This window comes from Pseudonaja textilis, chromosome 11 (assembly GCF_049901715.1).
Source record: "Pseudonaja textilis isolate UNSWEBS1 chromosome 11, rPseTex1.2, whole genome shotgun sequence".
NCBI classification, from domain to species: Eukaryota; Metazoa; Chordata; class Lepidosauria; order Squamata; family Elapidae; genus Pseudonaja; species Pseudonaja textilis.
In genome coordinates, this window is record NC_142000.1 from 12,968,264 (window position 1) to 12,995,304 (window position 27,041).

At 46.9% G+C, this 27,041-nt stretch overlaps 1 protein-coding gene across 2 annotated transcripts; it reads left to right on the forward strand.

Moving 5' to 3' along the window:
• The first annotated feature begins 1,212 nt into the window (after positions 1-1,212).
• On the forward strand, positions 1,213-26,541 carry AARS1 (alanyl-tRNA synthetase 1). Of its 2 annotated transcripts, XM_087940621.1 has the most exons (23): positions 1,213-1,271; positions 1,358-1,442; positions 2,517-2,662; positions 4,335-4,495; positions 5,490-5,678; positions 6,279-6,424; positions 8,480-8,671; positions 10,940-11,084; positions 11,363-11,508; positions 12,420-12,528; positions 13,142-13,292; positions 13,887-14,011; positions 14,797-14,941; positions 15,245-15,423; positions 16,107-16,220; positions 17,855-18,061; positions 19,474-19,658; positions 20,785-20,893; positions 21,351-21,464; positions 22,507-22,626; positions 24,020-24,106; positions 24,613-24,726; positions 25,801-26,541. In XM_087940621.1, the coding sequence occupies exons 4-23, from the start codon at positions 4,355-4,357 to the stop codon at positions 25,984-25,986; spliced, it is 2,904 nt and encodes a 967-aa protein (XP_087796747.1). In that variant the 5' UTR covers positions 1,213-1,271; positions 1,358-1,442; positions 2,517-2,662; positions 4,335-4,354; the 3' UTR covers positions 25,987-26,541. The 2 variants fall into 2 exon arrangements, with proteins under 2 accessions (XP_087796747.1, XP_026574745.1); XM_026718960.2 differs by lacking the exon at positions 2,517-2,662.
• Positions 26,542-27,041: the final 500 nt, after the last annotated feature.

Sequence of the window (27,041 nt, forward strand, 5' to 3'; positions counted from 1 at the left end):
GCTGAATGTAACGATATGTAACAAGTGTGGTATTAGGAATAGATATTTCTTTGTTCTCAGATGGTTAGTAAAGGGGTCCTGCTGAAGGGACATTCTTTAATGCCAGGAAAGATAAGATGTGATGGGAGGTCATTGGGAGGTATCAAAGTAGATGATGGGGTCTCCATAAGGCATCCCGGATTAGCTGTTCTTGGTCACTGGGTCGATGTAGGAGGGATGTGGCGGAGTGTCGGGATAGAAGAACTATAAAGTGTAATGGATTGAAATCTTAGCTGTGGGTTCTTGGCTCAAACTTCATGTCGAAGTCAGCTGAGATACCCCACTCTTTGCAAACAGCCTCACAAAATAAAATCTCTGTGTTTTCCAAGTTTTTTGTCATTTGGATTCATTTCCAACCATCCCACCCTATCAGGCAGCATCTTGGTTTGTTTGTTTTTTAACCACATACAATTGGGCATCCTTGCTTACGCTATTTTGCCTCGTTTAGCTGATTATCGGGACTTAGAGACCCTTAGTCCTATTTTTGTGTACAACATGCCACTTCAGAGCAGTTTTATGAAAATATTCATTCAATGTTTATGTGATCTTCAGAGGTGATTATCCCTCATAATTTCTATTATGGTTTTTTTTCTTATTTTATGCAATGGGGTGCTGTTTGTACCATGCTTGAAGAGTCCTACACACACACACACAAATCCACATTCACATATCACGGAGCAGAATGTTCCAGGAAGCAAAATTGTATTCAAAATATTCAAAGGACTTATTTTTACACACACATATAATAAATATATAATATAAATATATAAATATTTATAAATGCACCATTCTTTATATATAAATATATAAAGATGGTGCATTTTAAAGACGTGGTCCTTCCCCCATCATCTATTATCCCATCCAACCAATCTCGAATTATTAACTATTCTCTGTAATTAGATCTTCCCTTCCACGCCTCCCGGGCCAGCCCCTTCCCTTAATGGCGGCCCCCTCGCCGCCTTCACGCCCTTTCCTGGCAGACCACGTGATTCCCGTTTCGCAGCCATTGCATCAGCCGGCCCAAAACATCAAATCTCAGCATGCGGTGCGTAAATGCGGGCACTTTCCTTTTTTAAGATGATAGACAAGACTTGACACCAATCGCCACCCACCTTTCAGCCTCCAGGCCAATAGGACGTGCGAGCTAAAGAAAGGTCCGCCCTTTGACTCGGCTGCGTAGTGAGAGCGCCGCCGAAGCGACCTCGCGGGTTTGTGGGGAGCGGCGGGCGAAGGTAGGTAGGCTGGGGTCGTGTGAACGGGAAGAAATGAAATAAACACGTTTCTTCCATTCCGGCATCTCTTCTTGATTGTTTTCCAGGCTCAAAAGGCGGCGTCCTCCTCCTCCTCGGTGGTTCTTTCCTCCTCCCCCCCTTCCAGTCTACCCGGCACAACAGCCCTGCAAGGTAGGCTGGGCGGAGAAAAACCGGCTCTGAGTCCTCAAGCGCGCAATAAACGGGGTGACGAGACGGTTGCTTGTATGTTGTGTGCATGTTGGACGATGGAGCCTCCTTTGCATTTTTGCCCCTTGGCTAAACTAGCTTCCCGCCTGTAAAAAGGATCTGGGCTTAGGTTGCTGGCTTGGGGTGGACAGTTGCTTAAATACCCCATGCTGGGTGTGTGTGTGTGTGCATGTGTGTCCAGGCTTGTGTGTCTACAGAGCTGCTCAATCATCCAGGTCACGGATGTCCCAAAAGTTGTGCTTTTCCCCAAAAAAGATAAAATTGGACTTTCTTGGATTTTTTATTTATTTATTTTGTCAAAAGCTTCCAATACAATAGAAATAAGAATAAGCACAAGTTTAAATATAAGAAATAGGAACTAATAATTGGGGACAATAGGAGCGCAACGTTGACCACTCTGTTGCTGAAATCACTCTTCCAGCAATCAAATTTGTGTTTTTTCCACCCTCCTTTGAAAACATTTCACTTGTCATTCAAGAAGCTTCTTCGGTTCTCACTGACCGGTGGGGAAAGGAAAGACTTGAGTGTCACACCCTCACATCCTGGACATAAACTGTTTCAACTCCTACCCTCAAAACGACGCTTTAGGGCGCTGCACACAGAACAACTAGACACAAGGACAGTTTCCCACCAAACGCCATCACTCTGCTAAACAAATAATTCCCTCAACACTGTCCAGCTATTTACTAAGCGTGCATTACTATTACTATTAATCTTCTCATCACTCTTTATCACCCATCCTCTCCCACTTTTGACTGTATGACTGCAACTTTGTTGCTTGTATCCTTATGATTTATGTTGACTGTTTCCTAATATGATTTGATTGCTTATTGTACCCCATGACTATCATTAAGTGTTGTACCTGATGATTTTTGATGAATGTATCTTTTCTTTTATGTACATTGAGAGCATATGCACCAAGACAAATTCCTTGTGTGTCTAATCACACTTGGCCAATAAACAATTCTGTTAAACAAACAGATGACTGCAAAGGATATAAATCTTTCCATTCTCCAGCGGTCAGTGAAAACAGAAGAAACTCCTTGGATAAGAAGAGAAACGTTGTCAAAGGAAAACAAACAGAGTCCAGTTACCTTTTGAAAAGAAAGAAGGAAAAAAAACACCTTTTTGTAACTCAAACCCTGAGGCTCAGGGTGTCCAAGGTGAATTTGATTGATGGCCAGCAGCACTTCAGCCATGGGTCAAAGTGACATACTGTATCTTAAGGCCCATTAAGGACCCCTTGTCCTAAAGTGGAATCATGGCTTCATCTTAGCCTGTCCTGGGAACTTCGCCATTGTGGTTTGCAAATAGTTTAAGGGGTATCATCTCTTGTGAAGGGGTAGTATTTGCTATGTTACGGAGGAACAAATCCTCAGTTGTTGACAGTTATGTGTTAAAGGGCTTTGGCTTTTGTTCTAAGATTGATTAGAAAAAATGAGTTTTAGGTTTATGTAAAATTTGGTGTGGATGGCGAGTTAATTTCTGAAGCTGGGTGGTCCAGAGTTGGTAAGTCTTAAATATCCTCTGGGTGGTGAATGGAACAATGGTGGAAGATTTGGGAGCATGTTAGAGGCTCCGAGATGGCCTTGTATAAAAAAAGCCAGAACAAGGGAACACCCTTGCCTGGAGCAGAAGGATGGATCTGAAACCCAGAGGATTACAATATTCCTGAAGAACACTAGATTGTGGAAAATGCTGGCTGCAATCCACTTTGGCCAGTTGGACATTTCTCTTCTTTGGCCTGTTATTTTGGAAACTGCATTTGCGTAAGCTGTTGGCAAACTGATCATTTGCTTAGGCCTGCTGTGTAGGGAAGAGAGTGTTTTGCCACAAGTTTTTAACCTTCCCTCTGAAATTCAGAGGTTGCGTTCATACAACACCCTTAACTTGGAGACTGGCTGTGGATCCATTTGTGGTTTGCCTAATACACTGAATCAAAAACATTATAATCAATTAACTAATTCCCCTCTCAAAACCTTCCGCACAATATCCTAACTCTTAGCTCACCATTGGTACGAGAGGGATGACATTGTGCACGATGAACTTGAATGTGCAGCTGCCAAATCTTTTAATTCGTCTTTTAATGATTTTGTGCAGCCCTAAGCAGGTGGCTGATAAAGGTTTTGCTTTCTGCTCGACCCGTTAATATCAACTGCCGTAGGAGTTCTGATTTCAGTCAGTGCCGGCTTCAATTTGATCAGAAGGCCAGCAGCCATTGACAACTCAAGGTGGCAAGGACAGGTATTCCTTGACTTACAACAGTTCATTTAGTGGCCGTTCAAAGTTACAATGGCACTGAAAAATGTGACCACCATTTTACACAGTTATGACATTTGCAGCATCCTTATGGTGATGTGATCATAATTCCGAAGCTTGCCAACTGGTTCATATTTATGACTGTTATGATGTTCTAGAGATCCCCTTTGGCGACCTTCTTACGAGCAAAGACAACGGGGAAACCAGATTTACTTAACAACCAAGTTACTAATTTATCAACTGCCGTGATTTCACTTAACAACTGCGGCAAGAAAGGTTGTAAAATGGAGCAAAATCCACTTCGCGTATGTCTCACCTAACAGCAGAAATTTTGGGCTCAATTGTGGTTGTAAGTCAAGGACTACCCTGTGTATCTAATGCTCCCTCCTCATCCTATTTTCTTCACAAAAACAACCTTGCGAGGTGGGATGGGCTAAGGGAGAGTAACCAACCCCAGATCACCAAGCCAGCTTTCAGGTGGGACTGACATTTGATAACTTTTCCTTACTTTCTTCAATCTGGTGTTTCTTTTTCCCATCTCTCTCTCTTTCTCTCTCTCTCTCTCTCTCTCACCAGTGCTGGGCGGAGATCTCGCAATGGAGACCCTGACAGCCAGTGAGATCCGTCAACGCTTCATCAATTTCTTTGTGGACAACCAGCACAGTTACGTCCACTCGTCTTCTACCATCCCCCTGGATGACCCTACCCTCCTCTTTGCCAATGCTGGCATGAACCAGGTCAGTGATAACAGATGCCTATCAATTGGAGGGAATTGTACTCTCTTTTTCATATTCCAGGAATTTGGCGCCGACAAAAAGAAAATAGCAATAGCACTTAGGCTTATATACCTGTTCTGACTTAAGCTTCACAAAATCAGGAAACAACTCCTTTTCCCGACAAAACCCCTTTTTATTTGGCTAATGTGAATTCCTATCATTCACATCCGGTAAAGTCCAGGCAAACAGTCTTTCAAGGGTGAATTATAACCATAGACCTTATCATGCTTGGACAGTTGCCAGACTGATAGCTTCCAAGCACAAGCTGTCCAAGGAAATACTAGGAGTCTCTGAGAGTCACAATCAAATCTTCACCCTACTTAAATAAACAAATTGTCTCCTGCAAACACCACTCCCCTTTCGCTCCTCTTTATTCCCTATGGGAGGGGCCATTCACCGTCCACCTGTGCATTTACTCCTGAGTCAACCCTTGTTCCTTAACTGTTCCCTTCTCCTGGCAGCTCTGTGCATGTGCACATTGGGAACAAGCTCCAGCTGTTCTTCTGCCCCACTGATCTCTGACTCTGAAGGCAGCTGATAACTGTCGGACAGTCCTGGCCTCATCTCTGCCGCCAATGCAGATCACTTGTCAGAGCCTTCCCCAGACTCTAGGACTGGCCCATGAACCTCCCCAACCTCCTCACCGTCCGAATCTGCTGCCAGCTCCAATGGCCGCTGGCGGGCCTCTCTAAGCAGCTTACAGAGTCAGCCTATTGGACCCAACAATCTGGGTCTCATTTTACCCACCTCAGAAGGACGGAAGGCTGAGTCAGCCTTGAGCCTGGTGAGATTTGAACTGCCAAACTGCAGGCAGTCAGCAGAAGTAGCCTTGCAGTACTGCACTCTAACCACGGCGCCACCGTGGCTCACGTTTAAAAAACGTTTCTTAAAAGCTCTCCGCCTACTTTGCACGGAACTCCAGAACTGAGAATTGTTTCCTTCTTCGTTGTCCCAGTTCAAGCCTATCTTCCTCAACACGATTGACCCTTCCCATCCCATGGCCAAACTGACGCGGGCCGTCAACACCCAGAAGTGCATTCGAGCTGGTGGCAAACACAACGACTTGGACGATGTGGGCAAGGATGTGTATCATCATACTTTCTTTGAGATGCTGGGCTCCTGGTCTTTTGGCGATTACTTCAAGGTATGGCGGGAGCACAGCGGGAAGCTCTCAACTCGGATATTCTGGCCTCGATTGTGGGCATACTGGCAAGGGTGGGCTGCTGGGAGTTTGGGAGAGCCCCTAGCTGTGTGCAGTTCAGAGAACCCCCAAATCTCACTCCTGGCTGGTCCCACCCACGTCTCCCAGGAGTCCCCACACGGCCCGTTTTGGATGCAGGTAAGTGCAGGGTGAGTGGTGGCTTGGGGAGGGTGAAAAACGGGCCTCCCAGAATTTCGGGCCCATTTCCGTCTTCCAGAGAGCCTCCGGAGCCCGGGGAGGCCATTTTCACCCTCCCGGAGACTTGAGGAAAGCCTCCAGAGGCCAGGGAGGGCAAAAACGCCCTCCCCTCCTACCATGGTGCAGGAGGCTGACTAGGCCACACCCACCATGGCCACGCCCACCCAGAAACCGGGCAGAGAACCCGTTGCTAAAATTTTTGAATCCCATCCCTGGCTACCTGTCTCTACGTGGCTTGGTGTTATTATTGCCGCCATTAGAAAAAGGTGACATGTGAAAAGGAAGGCGGTAGATTGTTCTGTCTGGCAAGACTTTCACAGCCCTGTTTTCTCTCTGTCCACTCAGGAACTGGCTTGCAAGCTTGCTCTGGACCTGCTCACCGAAAAATTTGGCATCCCCATCGAAAGGCTCTATGTGACTTATTTTGGTGGCAACGAGGCAGCCGGCTTGGAGCCTGACTTAGATTGCAAACAAATTTGGCTGGATCTCGGGTGAGTTGGGGTTACCCAAGAAATTCTTCCTTAACTGTCAGGAAGCAAACCCCCCAATCCTTCCCCAAAGAAGCGAAGGGGGGTTAAAGACCAGGCAAGGAGGTGTAAGAGAAATCACCTGTCTTAGTCTTTCCAAACTGTGCTTTAAATTTCCCCCTTTCTTTGCATCATGCAAAATCTCTTGTGCTCTAAGAAAAAAAATAAACATGGAATAAATTTAACGGATTCCAGGTTTGTTGTTACTTTTGAATTAAGAATTGTGACTTAGAAACAAGTTTACTTTAGTACAGTGCTTCTTAAAGTGTATTCCCAGGACCTCCAAAAAGGGTCTGTGAAATTGAAATTATTTGCTGTGTTTAAAAATAATAGTGCCTTAAAATCCCATCACTGTTTTTAGAGTCCTCTGTAATTTTTGAAAGCGGGAAGGGATCCTGAAAGAAAGAAAGAAAGAAAGAGAGAGAGAAAGAAAGAAAGAAAGGAAAGAAAAGAAAGAAAGAAAGAAAGAAAGAAAGAAAGAAAGAAAGAAAGAAAGAAAGAAAGAAAGAAAGAAAGAAAGAAAGAAAGAAAGCTTTGGTTTAGTAGAAAGCAGGCCATTCAGAAACCACATCTTGATCTTCTGGCTTGCTTCTCATATTGGATGTTTTAAACCACCATTTTTATCAAGAATCTTCCAAAGTGGTTTATTATTTGGCTGTACAAAATAAGAAGGGAGCAACCCAGCTGATGGGGTGTTCCTTGTCAGTATTTATAGTTTTGAAATAGCACTACCTTAAATTTGCTAGTGTAATAACAATATTCTTTTAAAAAAACTTGCTAGGTGGACTACGGACACCAACTTTCCTAACCTTATACCGTCCATTTGTGATGGGACTACTGTTCTTGGAGTTTTATATGTTCCCAGGGTCACATCTGGAGAGCACAAAAGTGGGGGGAAATAGCAATAAGCACTTAGACTTATATACTGTTTTACAGCCCTCTCAGCAGTTTGCAGAGTCAGCATATTCCCTCCAAGGATCTGGATCCTCATTTTACAGACCTCGTAAGGATGGAAAGCTGAGTCAACCTTGAGCTGGTCAGAATCGAACGCCTGGCAGTGAGCAGTTGGGTTAGCCTGCAATACTGCCTTCTGACCACTGCACCACCACGGCTCTTATGCCTGGAATTTCATGCCATTCTTTTATTTGTTAAAAGCAACCAAGTCCATTTATTGCATGGACACACCTGCTAGATTTTTGGTCTGGTTATAGCTTTTCCCAGCGTGATTATGTAGAATTGAGATCAAGAAGCTGCTCACCAGCTATTGAATGATTTAAAAGCTGCTTAAAAATATTGTGGTCACCTAATTAATCCAGAGCGTTGTGGCCCACTGGCGGCTAGCGGAGCTGGCCGCAAAGTCAGACAGTGAGATGGTTGGGGAAGAACCTGGGCCAGTCCTGGAGGCTGAGGAAGGCTCAGAGGAGGGCTCTGCGTCAGAGACAGAGATGGGGCCAGGGCAGTCTGGCAGTTATGAGCTGCCTTCAGAGTCAGACTGCAATGAGGCAGGGGAGCAGCTGGAGCCATTTCCCAGCCTGCACATGTGCAGAGCTGCCAAAAGACAAGCACAGTTACGAACTAAGGGTCGACGTGGGAGTAAAGCCACAGGTGGACAGTGAATGACCCCTCCCATAGGGATTAAAAGAGGAGCCAAAGGAGAGGGGGCTTTTGCAGGAAGCAATTCGTTTGTTGCAGCAGTGTGAAGATCTGTCTGCAACTCAGAGACTCTGTGCCGAGTCCTTCCTTGTCAGCATTGCGTTTGGAAATATTCACTTGGCAACTCTCCAAGTTAGATAAGTTCTGTGCTCCTAATTACACCCTTGAAAGACTGTTTGCCAGGCCTTTGGCTGAATGTGAGTGCAAGAAATTCACCTTTGTTTAACAAACGGGGTTTTGCTGGGACAAAGAGTCTGCTTAGTGCTTTTGGGGGAAGAAGCCCAGGTCAGAACACAGAGCACTGAAGTTATGACTTGTGAGCTCTTTCTTCATGCTTGTTACTCAGGGAGTTTTTTTCTCCTTCAGTCTGGCAGAGAGCAAGGTTCTTCCAGGTAGCATGAAGGACAACTTCTGGGAAATGGGAGACACTGGGCCCTGTGGCCCCTGCAGCGAGATGCATTACGACCGGATTGGGGACCGAGACGCTTCCCACCTTGTCAATCAAGATGATCCCAACGTGCTCGAGATCTGGAATTTGGTGTTCATACAGTTCAACAGGTGATGCAGGAATTGGTTTCCTTTGGCTTGACATCTAGCTGTGGGCTTTCCAGTCAGCTGGAGGAAAAGCATTGAAGAATTCCATCCCCACTTTTATATTGATGCATATATGTGCATGATATATTTGCTCTATCTACGTACAGGTAGTCCTCGACTTTTGACCACAATTGAGCCCAAAATTTCTGTTGCCAAGTGAAACATTTGCCCCATTTTGCGACCTTTCTTCCCGCCGTTGTTAAGTGGAGTTAACAATTGTTAAGTTAGGAAAACGGTTATTAAGTGAATCTGTCTTATCAAAAGCCACAAAAGGCAATCCCGTAACCCCGGGACCAGTGGTGGGTTTCAGAGCACACACTTTGCATGCATGCACCAAATGCACACTTCGCGCATGTGCAGTGGCTTCCCTACTTACCTCTTGCACGCTCCTTGTGTCTCCCACGGCTGACGCGCGCGCACGAGAGAGAGAGACTTTTGGCTTCATGCAAGGAAAACAGCAGAAGTCTTTCTTTCTCTTCCCCAAACTCCACCAGAAATGAGTCTTTGTGAGATTTGTCACAGCCTCTTGGAGCAGGAGGCCTTGCAGGTCCCAAAGACTCATTTTTGGCAGAGTTTGGAGGAGAGAAAGAAAGACTTTTGCTGCTTTCCTTGCATGCAGCGAAAAGCAGAAGAAGAAAGAAGCGGAAAGAAGCATCCCAGTGGCCAGGCCAGGCGTGTGGGGCAAGTCCCCCCCTCCATCCTTTCCCCCATCCCCTCACTACCTCGTGTTGTTTGCAATGCAAGCAACGCAAGCCTTGTGTTCCCATGAGCCATGTGGATGGCGCAGCCTTGTGTTCCCGTGCAGCCTGGATTTATTGCTTTGGAGGGAACATTTCTCTGTGGACATCAAAATTTTCTCACAGACCACCAGTGGTCCCCGGCCCACTGGTCAGCGACCACTGGTTTACTGTCATTGCACCTTGTACAACGAAATTAAATACCACCTTCAGTGTGCATTATGACTACGAAAATAAACAAACACACCTCCTTCACATTCTATACCCAGGATGGCGAACCTATGGCATGTGTGCCAGAAGTGGCACACAGAGCCGTTGCCCCAGCTCAGTTCCACTGCGCATGCGGGCATGCCTCCCACCAGCCAGCTGATTTTCGGGTATCTTCCACGCACATGTGAAGGGCGTGGCGCATGCGGGAGATGTGTACGCATGCAGAAGGGGGCGTGGGGAGCGCAGGGGGGTCCTGCACACACGTGCGGGGGGCGCGGGCATGCATTGCATTATGGGTGCAGGCTTACATACGCACTTTCGGCACACAACAACAAAAAGGTTAGCCGTCACAGTTCTATACGTTGAATGGAAAACGCCTGATACTGCATTAATATTGCACTATACACTAGAATTCAACAGAGCTGCTGCCAGTGGTGGTATTTGCCCGGTTCTGCCCGGTTCTGGAGAGCCGGTAGCAGCAATGAGCACTGGAGACTGAACCGGTTCTCTTCGCTGCTCTGTGGTTGGCTCACCTGCCCGCCTGGGCTCCCATACTCTTATGGCCAGAACTCAAAGTGCAGCTGCTTTGCACAGCGCAGAATAGCGCCGCACGGCAGCTGCTGCAGCGACCACCATCGTGCAGGCTTGCAGGAGGCAAGTTAGAACGCCTCTGCGCCTGCGCAGAGTGCGTGTTTGGCACGTGCATGGAAAGTGTGCATGCGCGCAAAGCCACCAAGCCACACCCACTGAACCGGTGGCAACTTTATTTGAATACTACCACTGGCTGCTACCCTGGGATAGAAGCTGTTTTTCAGCCTGTTTGTCCTTGTTTTTATTATTATCCTCTACCGTCTGCCAGATGGTAATAGTTTTAAAAAAATAGGGTTCCCAGGATGAGATAGATCTTTGAGAATGTTTTGAACTTTCTTAAGGCAGCGGGAGCTATAAAGCTCTTCCAAAGAGAGGTTAAAAAAAAATATTTCAAAGATTACTTGAACATAGGGATCCTGCAATGGTCATAAGTGTGAAAAACGGTCATAAGTTACTTTTCAGTGCTGTTGTAACTTCGAGCGGTCACAAAAAGAACCATGTTGTAAGTCAAGGATTACCTGTATTTCATTGCTCTATATTGGTTTTAATTCGCTTTTAAATACATGGTTTAAAATTGGAATTTCTAGTTTGCATGAAGTTGGGATGAAAGGGAAGGACTGGACTTCTGCTCATGTTTCCTAACCATTATTGTTGTTGTTATATATTATATATTATTTTCTTCTTCTTGGGCCAGAGAGGCTGATGGGACCTTGAAACCACTGCCGAAGAAAAGCATCGACACTGGGTTGGGGCTGGAACGGCTGGTGTCCGTGTTGCAGAACAAAATGTCCAACTATGACACCGATCTTTTTGTGCCTTATTTCGAGGCTATTCAGAAGGTAGGCCCCCAAGTTGAGGGTGGGTCAGTGTGTCAATACATGGTTCGGCCTCTGGACAGCTTAGCTCGGGCTGCCCTTGAAAGCCTTTTGGAAAAAATGGAGTGTAACAGAATAACAGAGTTGGAAGGGACCTTGAAGGTCTACTAGTCCAACCCCCTGCTTGTTGCGGTTCGCCGGCGGCAAGTGCGGATGGCTGAGGTTTCAGAGAGCGAAGACTCAGGTGAGGGGCCTGCGTGCGATGCATTCCCGTTTTCGTTTCTTTTCTTTTTTTTCCGTAGGGGACTGGCTGCCGACCGTACACCGGGCAGGTTGGTGAGGAAGATGTCGATGGCATAGACATGGCTTACCGAGTCCTGGCTGACCACGCCCGAACCATCACCATAGCCCTTTCAGACGGGGGGAGACCCGATAACACCGGCAGAGGGTGAGGCTTCCCCTTAATTCCCCAGGGTGAAGCCTGGATGAAACCAAAGGGAATTCCTTGAAACGGCACTGAAGTTTTTTCCCCCCCTAATGCAGTGATCCCCAATTCTTTCCAGCTTGGCAGCCCTGGTGGGGGAAGGAGAGAAGGGGGGGTTCCGTGCAAGGGGCAAGCGAAGGGCAAACAGCTCTGTGCTGTCCAGACAGTTTAGAGTTAATGGGATTTGGGCTAATTAGGAATGGTGAGCTGTCCCCTTAAGGGAATGTATCATGGTAAATGGCGTTAAGGTATCCTGGGAAATGTAGTCCATGTCTAGTGGCCACATCTGTAATCCTGATTGGTCACTAAGTTGACCCTTGTTGGGTTGGAGAAGGCTCCCTCTCTCTTTGCCTGAACACACAGCCTTGTAGCATCTCTACCCCCTGCCTCTACGGCTATGGGATAGAAAGGTTAATATCATTTACACTACGATTTCAACTGTGCAAAGAATTGGACATTAGATGCATCTCGACATAACTGCGAGTCGCCTTGAGGATACCTTAATATAATCCAATAAAAGAAACTTTGCATGGAAGGATTTGTAGAGTTATTCTTATCTGCCTTTATATTCAGCAAGTGAATCGTAAGACAGGATAAGCTCCATTTTTGTGGCCAGCGGGCATGGCTGCTCACACAAACAGCGGTTCATGTAAGTGTCAAGCACCCGCCATTTATGCAAACACACACACACACTTTGCCTTTCGTGGCCCAGTTCCAAATGAGCCACAGCCTAGTATTGGACTGTAGCCCCTAGATTGGGGACCTCTGCCCTAATACACTCCTCGTCGGTTCTCTCTGCGTCTCAAATGTTTTCAGAATTAGGACTGGTCAGAATGTAAACCAGATGTTTGTTTACCTCCTGTTCCTTCCTGCAGGTATGTTCTGAGGCGCATCCTCCGACGTGCTGTGCGCTACGCTCATGAGAAGCTCAGTGCTCCCAAGGGATTCTTCGCCACCCTGGTCGATGTGGTGGTTCAGTCCCTGGTAATCCTACCCTTGCCTTTTGCTCTCGAGTGATTCCGCCCAATGTCCTGGCCTGTAATTATAAAATAGAATCACCCAGAGCCACTGGAATTCTGGGAGTTGTAGTCTCCACATTAACTAGAAAGCACTCCAGAGGGTTAGCATCATTGCCCAGAAGACCATTGGTTACCCTCTCTCCTCTTTGGAAGAGTTTTATATCTCCTGCTGCCTTAAGAAAGTTCAAAACATCCTCAAAGATCTATCTCATCCTGGGCACCCTTTTCTTTTGAACTATTACCATCTGGCAGACGGTACAGGATAATAAAAACAAGGACAAATAGGCTGAAAAACAGCTTCTATCCCAGGGCAGTAGCTCTTTTGAATTTTGCTGTATAGTGCAGTGTCGGTGCGGAGTTGGGGGGTTTTCGGTTCAATGTGTGGAATGGGAAGGATGTGTGTTTGTGTTTATTTTCATGGTCACGATGTGCACTGAAGATGGTGCTTGATTTTGTTGTACAAGGTGCAATGACAATAAAGTAAATCAAACTAAACTAAAAAGCATCAGGGAAGGCTGCTCCTAACCCTTCTCTGTGATGCATAGATGGCTGACTTCACTGAATCCTGTTCCTCTCAGGGTGGAGCCTTCCCTGAACTGACCAAAGATCCAGACATGGTGAAAGATATTATCAACGAGGAGGAAGTGCAGTTCTTGAAGACACTCAACCGAGGACGCCGCATTCTCGACAGGAAGATACAGAGCTTGGGAGACAATAAAATAATCCCTGGTATGTAACATGTTACCCTTCCTATTAATAGTCCCTATTAACTCAGAAGATCATGTGAAGTCATACATCTCTCAGGATAATCTTACTTCTCTTTAAAGGTCATTAAGGGTAGTAGAACATACGGTAGGGCTGGATAGGAATCTGTCAGACCCGCCCCAGTCTGATCCCTCAGGAAAGAAAAACCCTCGACTCCCATTTGATTGTAGTGAAAGGTATTTGTACTAAAAGATGCTAGTGGCAGTAAAGTCGGGTGGAATCTGAGTTTCTTGGGCATCAATACAGAACTGTTGTCCTTCACTCCCCATCGCTCCCGCTGCGGCCAGTCCAAATACAAGGAATGCAGTGCCGCTGAGGTGTTTGGGGAACACTGAGGAGTTTAGGCTGATAACTTCCCACTCAACCTTGAAGATGCGTGGCACAAACTGGTTCTCTGTGAGGTCCTTCTTTTTCCTTCTCCTCTTGCGTAGAGAGCATGAAGAGAAAGGAAAACTCAGCTATGAGACAGGATGACTCAACAAGGAGTGTTCCTTTTGCAGATCGAGATGTTTTCACGGCGCTTTGACCGTTGGTTCTTTCTTTCTGGTCCCTGTCCAGGAGACACGGCCTGGCTGCTATATGACACGTACGGTTTCCCTGTGGATCTAACCGGGCTGATTGCAGAAGAGAAGGGGTTAAGAGTTGACATGGAGGCCTTCGAGGAAGAAAAAAAGACCGCTCAGGTAGGGCCGTGCTACTGCCAACCCAATCTCAATCTTATAGGGCATCTGTTTCCCTGAAAATACAACCAATCCTGGAAAGTAAGTCCTAGCTTGATTTTACATGTGCACCCAATATAAGCCCTACCCCCCAAAATAAGCCCTAATTAAAATCCCACCCACTTCAGAGTGGACAGGTAAAAACCAAGTTAGGGTAGGAATTGCAGGGTGGAGCTGCCCTACTACTTAGCTTTGGGCAGTTGTAGCCAGGCCTCGCACACTCCTACACCTGTCTTGCCAGCCCATTTCTTCTGCAGCCAGTAAGGCTGGCAAGGCTTTCTCAAGCCCGCTGTAGCTGGTAACGAAGCTCTGAATTGATCCTGAGCTCTGTTAGCGGCTACAGAGGCCTTCAGGAAAGCCTTGTCAGCCGCAGAAGAGGCTCCTCTGACAGCGAAAAGGAGACCGGGGGTGACATCCCCCCCCCCCCAAAATAAGACCTGGTGCCTTTTTTGGTGGGAAAAAAAATATAAGACGGTCTTATTTTCAGGGAAACATGGTAGGTGGTCCTTGACTTACAAATATTCGTTTTGTGACCAGTTCAAAAAGTGAAAAGGGTGGCTTTTTATTCGTTTATAATATAAAACACAAAAAAAAATAGTGGGAAAATAAGGGAGGGGGAAAAAGGGAAAAAGAGGAAGAAAAGGTGTTGACTTCTGACTTCCTTTGGTGCAGTAGAGTAAGATAATAGCATCAAACCTCAACTTAGTCCCTTAATCCAGCCTTCACGCTTAGGTTTGTTACATTCCTAGCTGAAGTCCCAGGGCAAGGGAGGTGGTGATGAAGATCTCATCATGTTGGACATCTATGCTATTGAAAGTCTCCGTGACAGAGGTCTGGAGCCCACCGACGATTCCCCAAAATACAACTATCGGTCGGATCCAGAAGGCTTCTACGGTGAGTTCCAGGCTGTTCCTTTAGTGCAGCCTCTTCTGCCTGTCCCAGGGCCAGCATGTTTTCCTAGGTATCTAATAAAACCTTCAGATGAGTAGGGACTCGCAGGCAATAAATTCTGGGGGTTGTGTCCCAACACGTTGAGTTCAGGAAGGCTGGCCCTGAATGGTCTCTTCTGCCGGGGTCAAGGCTGTCCTTGCCCATCTTCTGCATGGTCCTTGTTGCTTCCTGATGGGATACGAAGTTCACCTGTCTTTTTTTTTTTTTTTTTTAACCCTATTGGGGGTGTTTCGTTTTGACCTACAGAATTTGGTAACCCTGGGGCCACGGTGAAAGCGATCCGACGGGAAAACACCTTTGTGGAGGAAGTCCATACAGGCCAAGAGTGTGGGGTTGTACTGGACCAGACCTGCTTCTATGCTGAGCAGGGCGGACAGATCTACGATGAAGGCTACTTCATTAAAGAAGACGACGGCGCTGAAGATGTAGGTTGGCCGAGTAGATTTGGTGGGAACCTTGATGTCAACTCATAAAACGTTCCTTTGCCTGTTTTAGTAGTTGCCATTAAAAAGCGGGGGAGGAGGAAGGAACTCTGGAAGAGCAGTGCAGCAGTTTGGAAGCGAAAGTACATTCCAACACTTCTCTTTAAAAGATTGTAACTAAAATACCAGAGCTTTTGCCCACGAATATATTTAATTGGAGAACGTGAATGATGACACCCAGCCCTTGAACGTCCTTAATTGGGGAATCTGATTGATGACACACCCAGGGGGAGGGGGGAAACAGGGTAAGAGGTGACTGTAAATTATGAATGCCAGAGTTGGCTTCATACAGGGCAGTGCCAGCATGTCGTCTCTAATGAATCCTTTGAAGTTTTTTGAAGTTTGGCTCGAGAATCATGATTTAATTAGGGCGATTGCTGGAATCCTGACAGCATCCCTTTCAGGATGGAGAGGGCTTGGCGGACAAATGCGCCGTCCTCCTCCCCCTTAATGCCTGCTGACTAGCAAGTTGGAGGATCACAACTGGCTCTTCAGTCTAGGAAGAGATGATCAGAACCAGTTCTAGGTTCTGGCATGCTCTCGGTTCGTTGGGATCGGTCTTGTTATCAATCTCCTTGGTTGATGCGATGAACCACGTCCGCTGACTCTGCCCTTTTGCTTTGCAGAAGACGGAATTTACGGTGAAAAACGTACAAGTCCGAGGAGGTTACGTGCTCCACGTGGGCACAGTCTATGGGAGCCTCAAGGTGGGCGATTTTGTGCGCTTGTTTATTGATGAGGTGAGTGGCTCGCGGAGGGAAGAAGGTAAAAAAGAAATTTGACTTGGGTTCTTCCATCTAATCCTTTTCTTATGGGTCAAACCAGGATTAAAATTCGATGCATTCGCCCAGGATTCCCAATCTTTCCGGCTTTGAGGGACAGGAGAGGGTATGATTCCACGCCAGCAGCCAGCAAGTGTGCATGTGTATCTCCATTTGTATGAGTGGCAGGCATACATGCTCCTTGCTGGTGCAAATTTGTTCTGACTCAGCTCCCCAAACACGACAAACCCCTGAAATTAACCCAGAGATTCCTTTATTAGGAGCCCCAGCAGCCCCGACAAAAAGTTTCTCTCTTAACTCAGTTTAACAAGTCCATCCAGCCAGAAGATGAATAGTTTTCTGCCACATCTATTCATCTCCACCTGCTGCCTTTTATCCCCAGAGCTCAGATGGGGCTTCGCTAGCAGCGGTGGCTCTTCCATCCCAAGGACCGGCCCATAGATTTCCACTGCTCTCCTCTCCTCTGCCTTCTGAGCATCTGCAGGTCAGGCAGTGGACCAAGCTGCTCCTCCTCCTCCTTCTTCATCAGTCACCTCCAGTCCTGGGGACTGTTGACTCTCCTGAGGGCTGACGGATGGCCCGGGTTCCGCCTCTGTCTCTCTCTCCGACAGCTTCCTTCCCTCTTGGAGATCTCAGGTTGCTTTGATGCTGACCCTGACTCCCAAGCTGCCGCCTCCTCCTCCTCCTCCTCTGATCCGGCTGCTGGACAGGCCACAACAAAATTGAGTGCTCATGCACGCTCTCGCCGGCTGCTCGCATAAAGTAGGGATGCTTATCGACTGCTTCTGCAGCTCGGTTCCGGACAGCTCACAGCCCAGTAGTGGGCTGCAACCCCGGGGTTGGAGACCCCTGCACTAACCCATTGCCCAGATTGCTTATGGTGTTGTGGTTCACCGGCGGCAGGTGCAGACGGTTGAGGCCTCGGAGAGCGAGGACTCAGATGAGGGGCCTGTGTGTGAGGCAGGGATGGGGCCAGGACCATCGGGGAGTAGAGTGCTGCCATCGGAGGTTGTGGAGGCTGGCAGCGGTGAGGAAGAGGTTCCCGAGGAGCCTGTGCCCAGTGCGCATGCACACAGGGCTGCTTGAAGGAAAGAGCAGCTGCAGCAGCACAGGCGACTCGGGAGTAATGCTGTAAGGTAATGGCCCCTCCCTTAAGGGATAAAAGTCAGCCTGAGAGACCGGGATTCTTTGCAGGAAGCAAAGAAATTCTTGCACTTCAAGCCTTGTGGAAGTTCGGACTATCTTGGTTGGTGTTTGAAGACTTTGTGTTTGGAATATTTCTTAGTAACTTTATCTGGTGTTTATGGCAGCCTTGCACAACCTCGGCAAGGCTCGTTTTTATCAGAGACAATTAGTTTTAATAGCCTTTTAACCGTGAGTGAACAGAATTCGCAGAGAAGCATTCAAAGGTTTTGCTTTTATCTCTGTTTGGTGTTTGTTTCCTTGGAACAAGGTTTGGGTCAGAACACATGATCCCCAGCTGGCTGTCTAGAATTGATCCTAGAATTGATTTTTTGGATCCTTGATGAGACTGGATCCTCCCTTCCCTTGCAGATCCTCTCATCTCCAGTCACGTCTCTCTTACCTTTCAGCCGAGGCGAAGGCCCATCATGAGCAACCACACTGCCACCCATATCCTCAACTTCGCTTTACGTTCCGTGCTGGGCGAAGCCGACCAACGAGGATCCTTGGTGGCTCCGGACCGATTACGGTTTGACTTCACCGCCAAGGGAGCCATGTCTACCCAGGAAATCAAGAAAGTGGAAGAGATTGTTAACGGAATGATTCAAGAAGCCAAGGTAAAGTGAGACAGAGAGTGCCAGTGTCCTTGCGTTGAATCCCTTTGGAATATAATTCCTTCCCCAAGGGGATAACTAGAGACAACTGGATTTCTCTATCCAGATGCATATCAGGGTATACAGAAGATAAGTCAGTCTCTACTTTCCCTACCAATTGGCTTTAGCAATAGACTTATATACTGCTTCAGTGCTTTTACAGTGGTTTACAGAGTCAGCCTATTGCCCCCAACAATCTGGGTCCTCATTTTACCAGCCTCGAAAGGATGGAAGGTGGAGTCAATCTTGAGCCTGCTGAGATTCTATTTTGTCTAGTTTGATGAAAAGAAGGACCAGGGGAGACATGATAGCAGTGTTCCAATATCTCAGGGGCTGCCCCAAAGAAGAGGGAGTCAAGCTATTCTCCAAAGCACTTGGGGGTAGGACAAGAAGCAATGGGTGGAAACTAATCAAGGAGAGAAGCAACTTAGAACTAAGGAGAAATTTCCTGACTGTTACAGCAATCAATCAGTGGAACAAGTGGCCTCCAGAAGTGGTAAATGCTCCAAAATTGGAGGTTTTTAAGAAGAGATTGGATAACCATTTGTATGAAGTGGTTGTAGAGTTTCCTGCCTAGGCAGGGGGTTGGACTAGAAGACCTCCAAGGTCCCTTCCAATTCTATTATTCTAAGATTCGAACTGCTGGCAGTCAGGAGAATTAGCCTGCAGTGCTGCATTCTAACCACTGCGTCCCCATGGCTCTTAACACCTAGATTTTTCCCCCTTCTTTTATTTATTAAAACCAGCCAAGTCCATTTATTGCATGGACACAGCTGCTTGATTTTTGGCCTGATCCTAATTTTTCTCAGCCCGATGATATAGAGTTGAGATTAGGAAGCTGCTCACCTGCCTAAAGGAAATCAAACTGAAGCTTGGGTTGGCATCTTCTGGTATAGTTAGGGGGGGGCAAATTTGGCTCGCCTATACCGGGGCCTTATGCCTTGGCAGAAAAAGAGAATGATCTTGAGATTGTTGCACTAAGAAACACTAGGTACAGCAACTGGATCCTCTCTGCTGGAATTTATTTGTCAGGGTAGTGATTTAAGAGCTGACCAGCTGCTGCAATGATGTAAGGAAGGGAATGAGTCAGCAAGATTTTTGGCTGTTATCCCTTTAAGAGCCTGTATAATAAGAAGAGGCCCTGTTAGGTCGTATTTCTCTCTCGCGCGCACTATGTGTTTTTCCCTGCTGTAACTGCTTCTTGTTTGACCTCTGCCTAGAGCATATGTATGCATAGTATATATTCTTTTGTAGATAAAACCACTTTTTATTACAAACCTCTGTTTGCTGTTATTGCTCCTGGGTTGTCTCGCGTAGTAAAGCTGGCCGCACACTGACACTGCTAATCTTCGGTGTCTCTGTGATCAATTTCCCAGGTTGTGTACGCCAAGGACTGTCCGCTGGCGGCTGCCAAGGCCATCCAAGGCCTCCGAGCCGTATTCGATGAGACTTATCCTGATCCTGTACGTGTTGTCTCCATTGGCATACCTGTTGAGGACATGCTGAACGATCCTTCCAGCGCAGCAGGTGCCGTCACATCGGTTGAATTCTGCGGGGGCACGTGAGTACATCTGGGTCGCGAGGGGAGGCGGGGGAAGCCCTCCACCGGGGAAACCAAAACTACAGATCATGCATTCCCGAGCAGATTAGGTCTTCAAATCCAGACATTGATGCAGGTTGCTGAGACGAGAGGTATTAAAAACTCGCCGTCAGCCTCTGAACTTGCAGAGATTCTCAGTCATCCAGGTCATGGTTATCCCAAGGTGCTTTTTCAGGTGTGGGACAGTCAGTGGTGGGATTCAAAAACTTTTACTACCGGTTCTGTGGGCCTGGCTCGGTGGGCGTGGCAGAGGAAGGATACTGCAAAATCCCCATCATCCGTCCACCCCGCTAACCTGCTTTCCAGCTCCGTTCTCCTGCGCAGGGCAACCAAGGAAGACCCAGCCAATCAGCTGGGACTCGGGAGGCGGAGAATAGATGGGGCGGGACCAGTCAGAGGTGGGATTTGCCGGTTCTCCAGAACTACTCAACATTTCCGCTACCGGTTCTCCAGAACTGGTCAGAACCTGCTGAATACCCACCTCTGGTGTGGCAGTAGGAATGGATTTCCAGAGGAAAAATTGCAGACTCCAGGAACCAGGAGCACTAACTCCGGTGACCCTGAGGATACAGATTAAACCCCCAAGTGCTTCAACGACTTTCTAAAACAGGAGTGTCAAACACGGCTGGATGCGGCCCACGGGATGCTTAGAACTGCTCCGCGGGGCCGCCCTAGCAACAACGAAGGACTGGCCTGTGGTGCCTCTGCTAGCCAAAACAGCTCCATTTTAGTTGACAGAGGGTTGCAGGCGAAAACAGAGCTCAGGAGGCTGTTTTCTCTGGCATTGGGCCATCACAGCCCCTCTCCCCAACACGAGTGACTTGATGGCCACGCCCACCCTGGCCTTCCGAGGTCAAGCAACCCTGATGCAGCCCTCAATGAAACCCGAGTTTGACACCCCTACTCTAAAAGGATGCAGATGACCTGCTGTCTGCAAGGAATATAAATCCTTCCCTTCCCCGCCGTCCTGTCAGAGCCGAAGAAGCTTCTTGGATGAGAAGCGAAATGTCTTTAAAGAAGGAAAAACAAGAAAGTCCTGGGGGAAAAAAAAAACGCCTTTGGGACTGAACTTGCCATGTTTTTACAGGCATTTGCAGAACTCGAGTCACGCCGGACACTTCGTCATTGTGTCGGAAGAAGCCATAGCGAAGGGCATCCGGAGGATAGTGGCCGTCACTGGGGCCGAAGCACAGAAGGTCAGTGGAGAAGGAAGAGAGACGGATGCTCTGGGGAAGCTGAGCGAATTGAGAACCTGACCTGTTTAGATAACACCTGGACTGCTGATCCATTGGACGCCTGTTTAATTTTAAGTGAAGAGACCAGTCCTTGCTCTTGTCAACCTGATTGTTTTCCCTTTAGGAGTGCTGGGGTCTCAAATGGTCTCTCTTCTGTAAACCTTACCACATTCCTTTTCTTTTCTTTTCTTTCTTTTTCTTTCTTTCTTTCTTTCTTTCTTTCTTTCTTTCTTTCTTTCTTTCTTTCTTTCTTTCTTTTCTTTCTTTCTCCTTCCTTCTTTCCTTCCTTCCTTCCTTCCTTCCTTCCTTCCTTCCTTCTTTCTTTCTTTCTTTCTTTCTTTCTTTCTTTCTTTCTTTCTTTCTTTCTTTCTTTCTTTCTTTCTTTCTTTCTTTCTTTCTTTTTCTTTCTTTCCTCCAGGCCTTGAGGAAATCAGAAGGTCTGAACAAACAGCTGGCTGACCTAGAAACCAAAGTGAAGATCCAAACGACACCGAACAAAGACGTCCAACGTGAGATTGTGGATGTTGGCGAGGTAAGGAAAGAGAAAAGAAAAGGACTTTGTAGTTCCTCTCTCCTAGGATCCCCTAGTAAGGCTGGTCATCTCCAAGCTAGCTAAAGAGTTGCAGTTTACACTTTGCGTACCTAAGTAACCTGCGGGTCTGTGCATAGCAAATGCAAATTCAGTAACTGTCATATTTGGAGTCCTGGTGGTACAGCGGTTAGAATGAAGTATTGCAGGCTGACTTTACCCACTGCCAGGAGTTCAGTCCTGTCCAGCTCAAGGTTGACTCAGCCTTCCGTCCTTCCAAGGTCGGTAAAAAGAGGACCCAGATTGTTGGGGGCAAGAGGCTGACTCTGTAAACTGCTCAGAAAGTGCTGTGACACACTATGAAGCAAAATAGAATAGGAACAGGAAATAGAATAGAATAGAATAGAATAGAATTCAATTCAATTCAATTCTTTGTTGGCCAAGTGTGATTAGATACAAAAGGAATTTGTCTTGGTGCAAATGCTGTCAGTGTACATAAAAAGAAAAGATACATTCATCAAGAATCAGAAGGTACAATACTTAATATAGTCATAGGTACAAATAGGCAATCAAATCATACTAAGAAACAGTCAATAAAAATAGTTAGGATACAAGCAACAAGGTTATAATCATACAGTCATAAGTTGGAGGAGATGGGTGAAAGGAAGGATGGGAGGATTAATAATAATAGCAATGCAGACTTTGTAAATAGTTGGACTGTGTTGAGGGAATTATTTGTTTAGCAGAGTGATGGCGTTCAGGGAAAAACTGTCCTTGTGTCTAGTTGTTCTGGTGTGCAGGGCTCTATAGCGTCGTTTTGAGGGTAGGAGTTGAAACAATTTATCTCCAGGATGTGAAGGGTCTGTAGATATTTTCACATATGAGCCTAAGTGCTATTGCTATATGCTGGGGTGCTCTGTGTTTGGCTAATAGCAGAGGGATTACTTTCTTGAACGCTCCAGTCCCAAATGAAAGAACTTTGATTTTACTGATGGGAGCCCACCGCATCTGAAGTTGCACCATCAAGATGTTACTCCTTTCGCAGGCCCTGGCTGCAGCCATCATTCCCCAGTGGCAAAAGGATGAACTCAGAGAGGCCCTCAAAGCACTGAAGAAGATTATGGATGATTTGGATCGGGCCAGCAAAGCCGACATCCAGAAACGAGTGAGCTCATCTCCTGATTATTTTTCCCCACGCTGTTACTCGTGAAGAGCTTAGAAATTGTTCTAAAGTAGTCCTTGACTTATGACTAGCCACCATTCAGAGTTAATGGCGGATCTCCCTGGAGGTACTTAACCTGGTTGTGAAGTTCCAACTCTACCCTCATGTGAAAGCACTTTAGCTGCTTGGCATTCCAGACTAAGTTTATGGCCCTTTGCAGTGTCCCACAGTCATGGACCGTCTTTCGCAAGGTTTTTGGTGAAAATTGGCCTTTCTGGTTTTGCAGAAAAACCAGCCCAGTTAATAACCCTGGAGGTTGCTTTATTACTGCAGTTTTCGCTTAATGACCACTGCACAAAAAATCCTAAGCTCGGGTTAGTCATGCTGGTGACCTGTTTTATGACCATCACAAATGATGACCCTGATTTGATTAGTTATGTTTGATTGCGAATTAATAAAACCCTGGAGGAATGAAACTAAAGGGAGAGAAATTTGGAAAAGAGATGGATAAATGACAATTAAGGAGGGGTTTTTTTATGTCTTGTTTTATGTTATGTATTTTGTGTGCTTATGACTGATTGAGAATTACTAAAACTTTGATAGAAAGAAATATAATTGAACAAAAGTGAAGGGAGATTTGGAAAAGATATATATGTGTAAATGGAAATGTGATAATGTGGAACTATGTTTTAAAAAATAATGCTTTATTTGCCGTGTTAAAATTTATAAGTAATTCTTAGAAAGGAGGTTTTATACTTTTATGTTTTATGTTTTGTTTGTCTTCAAAAATCAATAAAACTTGTTCTTAAAAAACAAACAAATGATGACCCTGATGGGCAGGCCATAAGCTGAGGACTCTCTGTATTTTCCTTTTGAAATCTGGGCAGATGATGAATTGCAAAGAACTGCTGCTGCTACTGCTTGTATCATAAAGAGGAGCATGTAGCTGAAACCTTTTATCATGTGGTGTCGTCTTCTCTCTGATTCTGGACCTTTAACTTGGTCGTCTTTAGAAACAAAATCCTAAAAGAACAATTCCCAATCTGGGAGGTTTTGAGTGTGCATAGACTAAAACTTCCAGAATTCCTAACTGTTGCCACACTAGATAGAAATTCTGGGGATGTGCAACTCTTAAAACATCTGGGAGAACCTCACATTGGCAAAGGCTTGTCCTAACTCGTCCCACCTTCTGTCTTGAATCTTAATTTTAGCAAGCCAGACTTGGCTGAGAAGTTGGCACATTTATTTGTTTTCTCGTGCATGTGCCTTTGCACCTGGCACACTACATAGACCCCAGCTAAGTACAACATGTAGAGTAAGGATTCTCTATGTCTCTGCAAGGAGCATCAATGTTCCATCTCGCACGTTTGTCTCATGCTTCTCTTTCTTCTCCAAGGTGCTGGACAAGATGAAGCAACTCATTGAGGCTTATCCCAACCAGCCTCTGGTCATTCTGGAAATGGAGAATGGGGCTTCTGCAAAGGTACTTACCTTTTTCCAGCGCAGCCATCCTTTATGAGGCCGTGATGGCGCAGTGATTAGAACGCAACATTGCAAGCTAATTCTGCCGGCTACCAGCAGTTCGATCCTGACCCAAGGTTGACTCAGCCTTCCATTCTTCCGAGGACGGTAAAATGGGGACCCAGATTGTTGCAGGCAAGAGGCTGGCTCTATAAACCACTTATAGAGGACTGTGAAGCACTGTGAAGCTGTATATAAGTCTCATGCTATTGGGAAATGGGCAGAGGTGCACAGAGAGATAATGGCTGATGGGGTCGCAGAGATTGATTTAGCTGCTGAACAACAACAAAGGACAGAGAGAAGGTTGCGCACGCACACACACACACACACACACACACCCCTTGGCATGAAATGATCTGCCTGACCCAGATTGCCAAATGATGGGGGGGGGGGCGTTATTTCAGTTTTTCAGTTCTTTCCTGGTCTAGCTTCAAAATGGCAGTTCACGCCATGCTCTTCCTCTTACAGGCCTTGAATGAATCCCTGAAGCTCTTGAAGACGCATTCTCCTGAGACAGCTGCGATGCTTTTCAGCGTGGATAATGAAGCAGGCAAAATTACCTGCTTATGCCAAGTTCCTCCGGTGAGTAAGATTGGGAGCACCTCTGAATCCGGGTAGAATATGGATAATTCAAGAAGCAGAATTTCCCCCCCTCCCTTTTTTAAAAAAAGATATAGATCCAGAGCAATGATGAAAAGCCTGTAAGAATTCCCCAGATGTGACTTGAATCTTAACTCCCAATAGGCTCAGCCTATCTGGCCATTGATGAAGGTTGCTGGGGATTGCCATCCGACTTTTGTTCATCATGGTTTGTTTAGTTGCAGATTTGCAAGTGTTTTGTCTTTCAGGAAGTTGTGGTGTTCTTGGTGCTCTCTGGGCTTGGTGGTTTCTGTTCTGACCTAGGCTTTCCCCAAAAGCACTAAGCAGACTCTTTGTCCCGGCAAAACCCCTTTTATTAAATGAAGGCGACTTTCGTGTATTCACCGTCAGCCAAAGGCCTGGCAAACAGTCTTTCAAGGGTGTAATTAGGAGCACAGGCCTTCTCTAGCTTGGAAAGCTGCTCGGTAAATATTTCCAAACGCAGTGCTGACAAGGAAGGACTTGGCACAAAGTCTCTGAGATGCACAGGCAGATCTTCACACTGCAACGAACTGTTTCCTGCAAAAGCCCCCTCCCCTTTTGCTCCTCTTTTAATCCCTAGGGGAGGGGCCATTCAGCGTCCACCTGTGGCCTTACTCCCATGTTGACTCTTAGTTCGTAATTTTCTTTTCTTCTGGCAGCTCTGCGCTTGCGCAGGCTGGGAACCGGCTCCAGCTGCTCCCCCGCCTCACTGCTGTCCGACTTCTGAAGGCGGCTGATGACTGCCAGACTGCCCTGGCCCCATCTCTGCCTCTGACGCAGAGCCCTCGCCCGAGCCTTCCCCAGACTCCAGGTCTGGCCCATGTTCCTCCCCAACCTCCTCACTGTCCGACTCTGCTGCCGCCTCCGCTAGCCGCCGGAAGGCCGCAGCACTTTCCTTGCAGGCGTTTTCATTCCCACACTAGATAACAAATTTGATCACGAAACGTCTGCAAGAGAACATCCAAGCTCAGGGGAGCACCAAGAGACCTCACAGTTCAACCCAGAGCTACAAACACTCCCTTCTCTCGGTTTCAGGAGATTGCCGGCAAAGGGCTGAAGGCCAGCGAGTGGGTGCAGCAGGTCTCCGTGCTGATGGACGGCAAGGGGGGAGGGAAAGACCTCTCGGCCCAGGCGACGGGCAAAAACACCGATTGCCTCGAGGAAGCCCTGCAGGTGGCCACCGAATTTGCCAAGCTGAAGCTCAGCGAGTTGAAGAACTGAAGCCCACCTGGGGATCAAACTTGGGAAGGATGTTCCTGGCCTTGCAGGCCAATAGCTTAGATGTTTTCTTTTAGCCCCCATCGGCGGAGGACTGGACCCTACGTAGTTGTCCTATATTCCTCCGGCATGAACTCAAGAGAGAGGGTTGGAAAAGTCGATTATCTGGATCCTTGGCCATGAAGCCAGAGCTGTGTTACTTTGAGCCCCCATCTCCTGAGAATAGCCATGCCCGCTCAGGACGCCTGCTGGTAAGGAACGGACCCTCCAGTTGTCACATAAGTGTATCCTTCCTTTCAATGCCACTGTGCAGTTTAAAGGGAATTGTGCAATTTCCTTTTCATCTGTGATTAAGCACTAAGTTCGGGGTATTATAATGTGAAAATACGCAGGGATGAGCCTGACCTGCCCTCATCGCATTTCTTCTTTCTAACTCCCTCCCTTCATTGTTTTAACCTCCGTTAGAACAAGCCTGCCCTCCCTCTGACAAAATGGGGGTCAGATAGGGCCGGCGCTGAATAAAACAAGCAGACTCTGTGTATCGCACAGTGGAAATAACAAGTGTGTCATTTTATGGCGCGTTGCGTGCAGAGCTTCGTATTTACACAATTCGTGCTCCTTTATCTCCTTGGCAGAAAAAAAACAACAACATTGGGGAAATGAAGCCTTTTCCCTGTCGCGTAACAAGCTGGGGGTTATGGGCTTTGCTGAGATCCTAACTCAAAATAGGTATGAGGCTTATTGAAATCATCTTGATTACTTTAATTATGCCCAGCTAGGTGTCAGCATCCAAGTGAGCCTAGGGCAATGATGGTAAACCTTTTTGTTGTGTACCGAAAGCGTGTGCGTGTGCCGGCACCCACAATGCAATGTGCCCTGCCCCCCCTGCACATGTGTGCGCAACACACATATGCACCCCGTTTCCTTACCTGCACTGCGCAGGCAGTGATTTTCCCAGCTGATTTTCAGCCCGTTTGAGGCCTTTTTCGCCATCCCAGAGGCTTGAGGGGAACCTTTGCAGCCTTGGGAGGGCGAAAAATGGCCCTTCCAGAAATACC

Coding starts and splice junctions, on each gene's coding strand:
- AARS1 (XM_087940621.1), top strand. CDS start 4,355: ATGGAGACCCTGACAGCCAGTGAGATCCGTCAACGCTTCATCAATTTC. Junction 8,672..10,939: donor GTGTTCATACAGTTCAACAG/GTGATGCAGGAA, acceptor TTCTTGGGCCAG/AGAGGCTGATGGGACCTTGA. Junction 13,293..13,886: donor AGACAATAAAATAATCCCTG/GTATGTAACATG, acceptor GTCCCTGTCCAG/GAGACACGGCCTGGCTGCTA.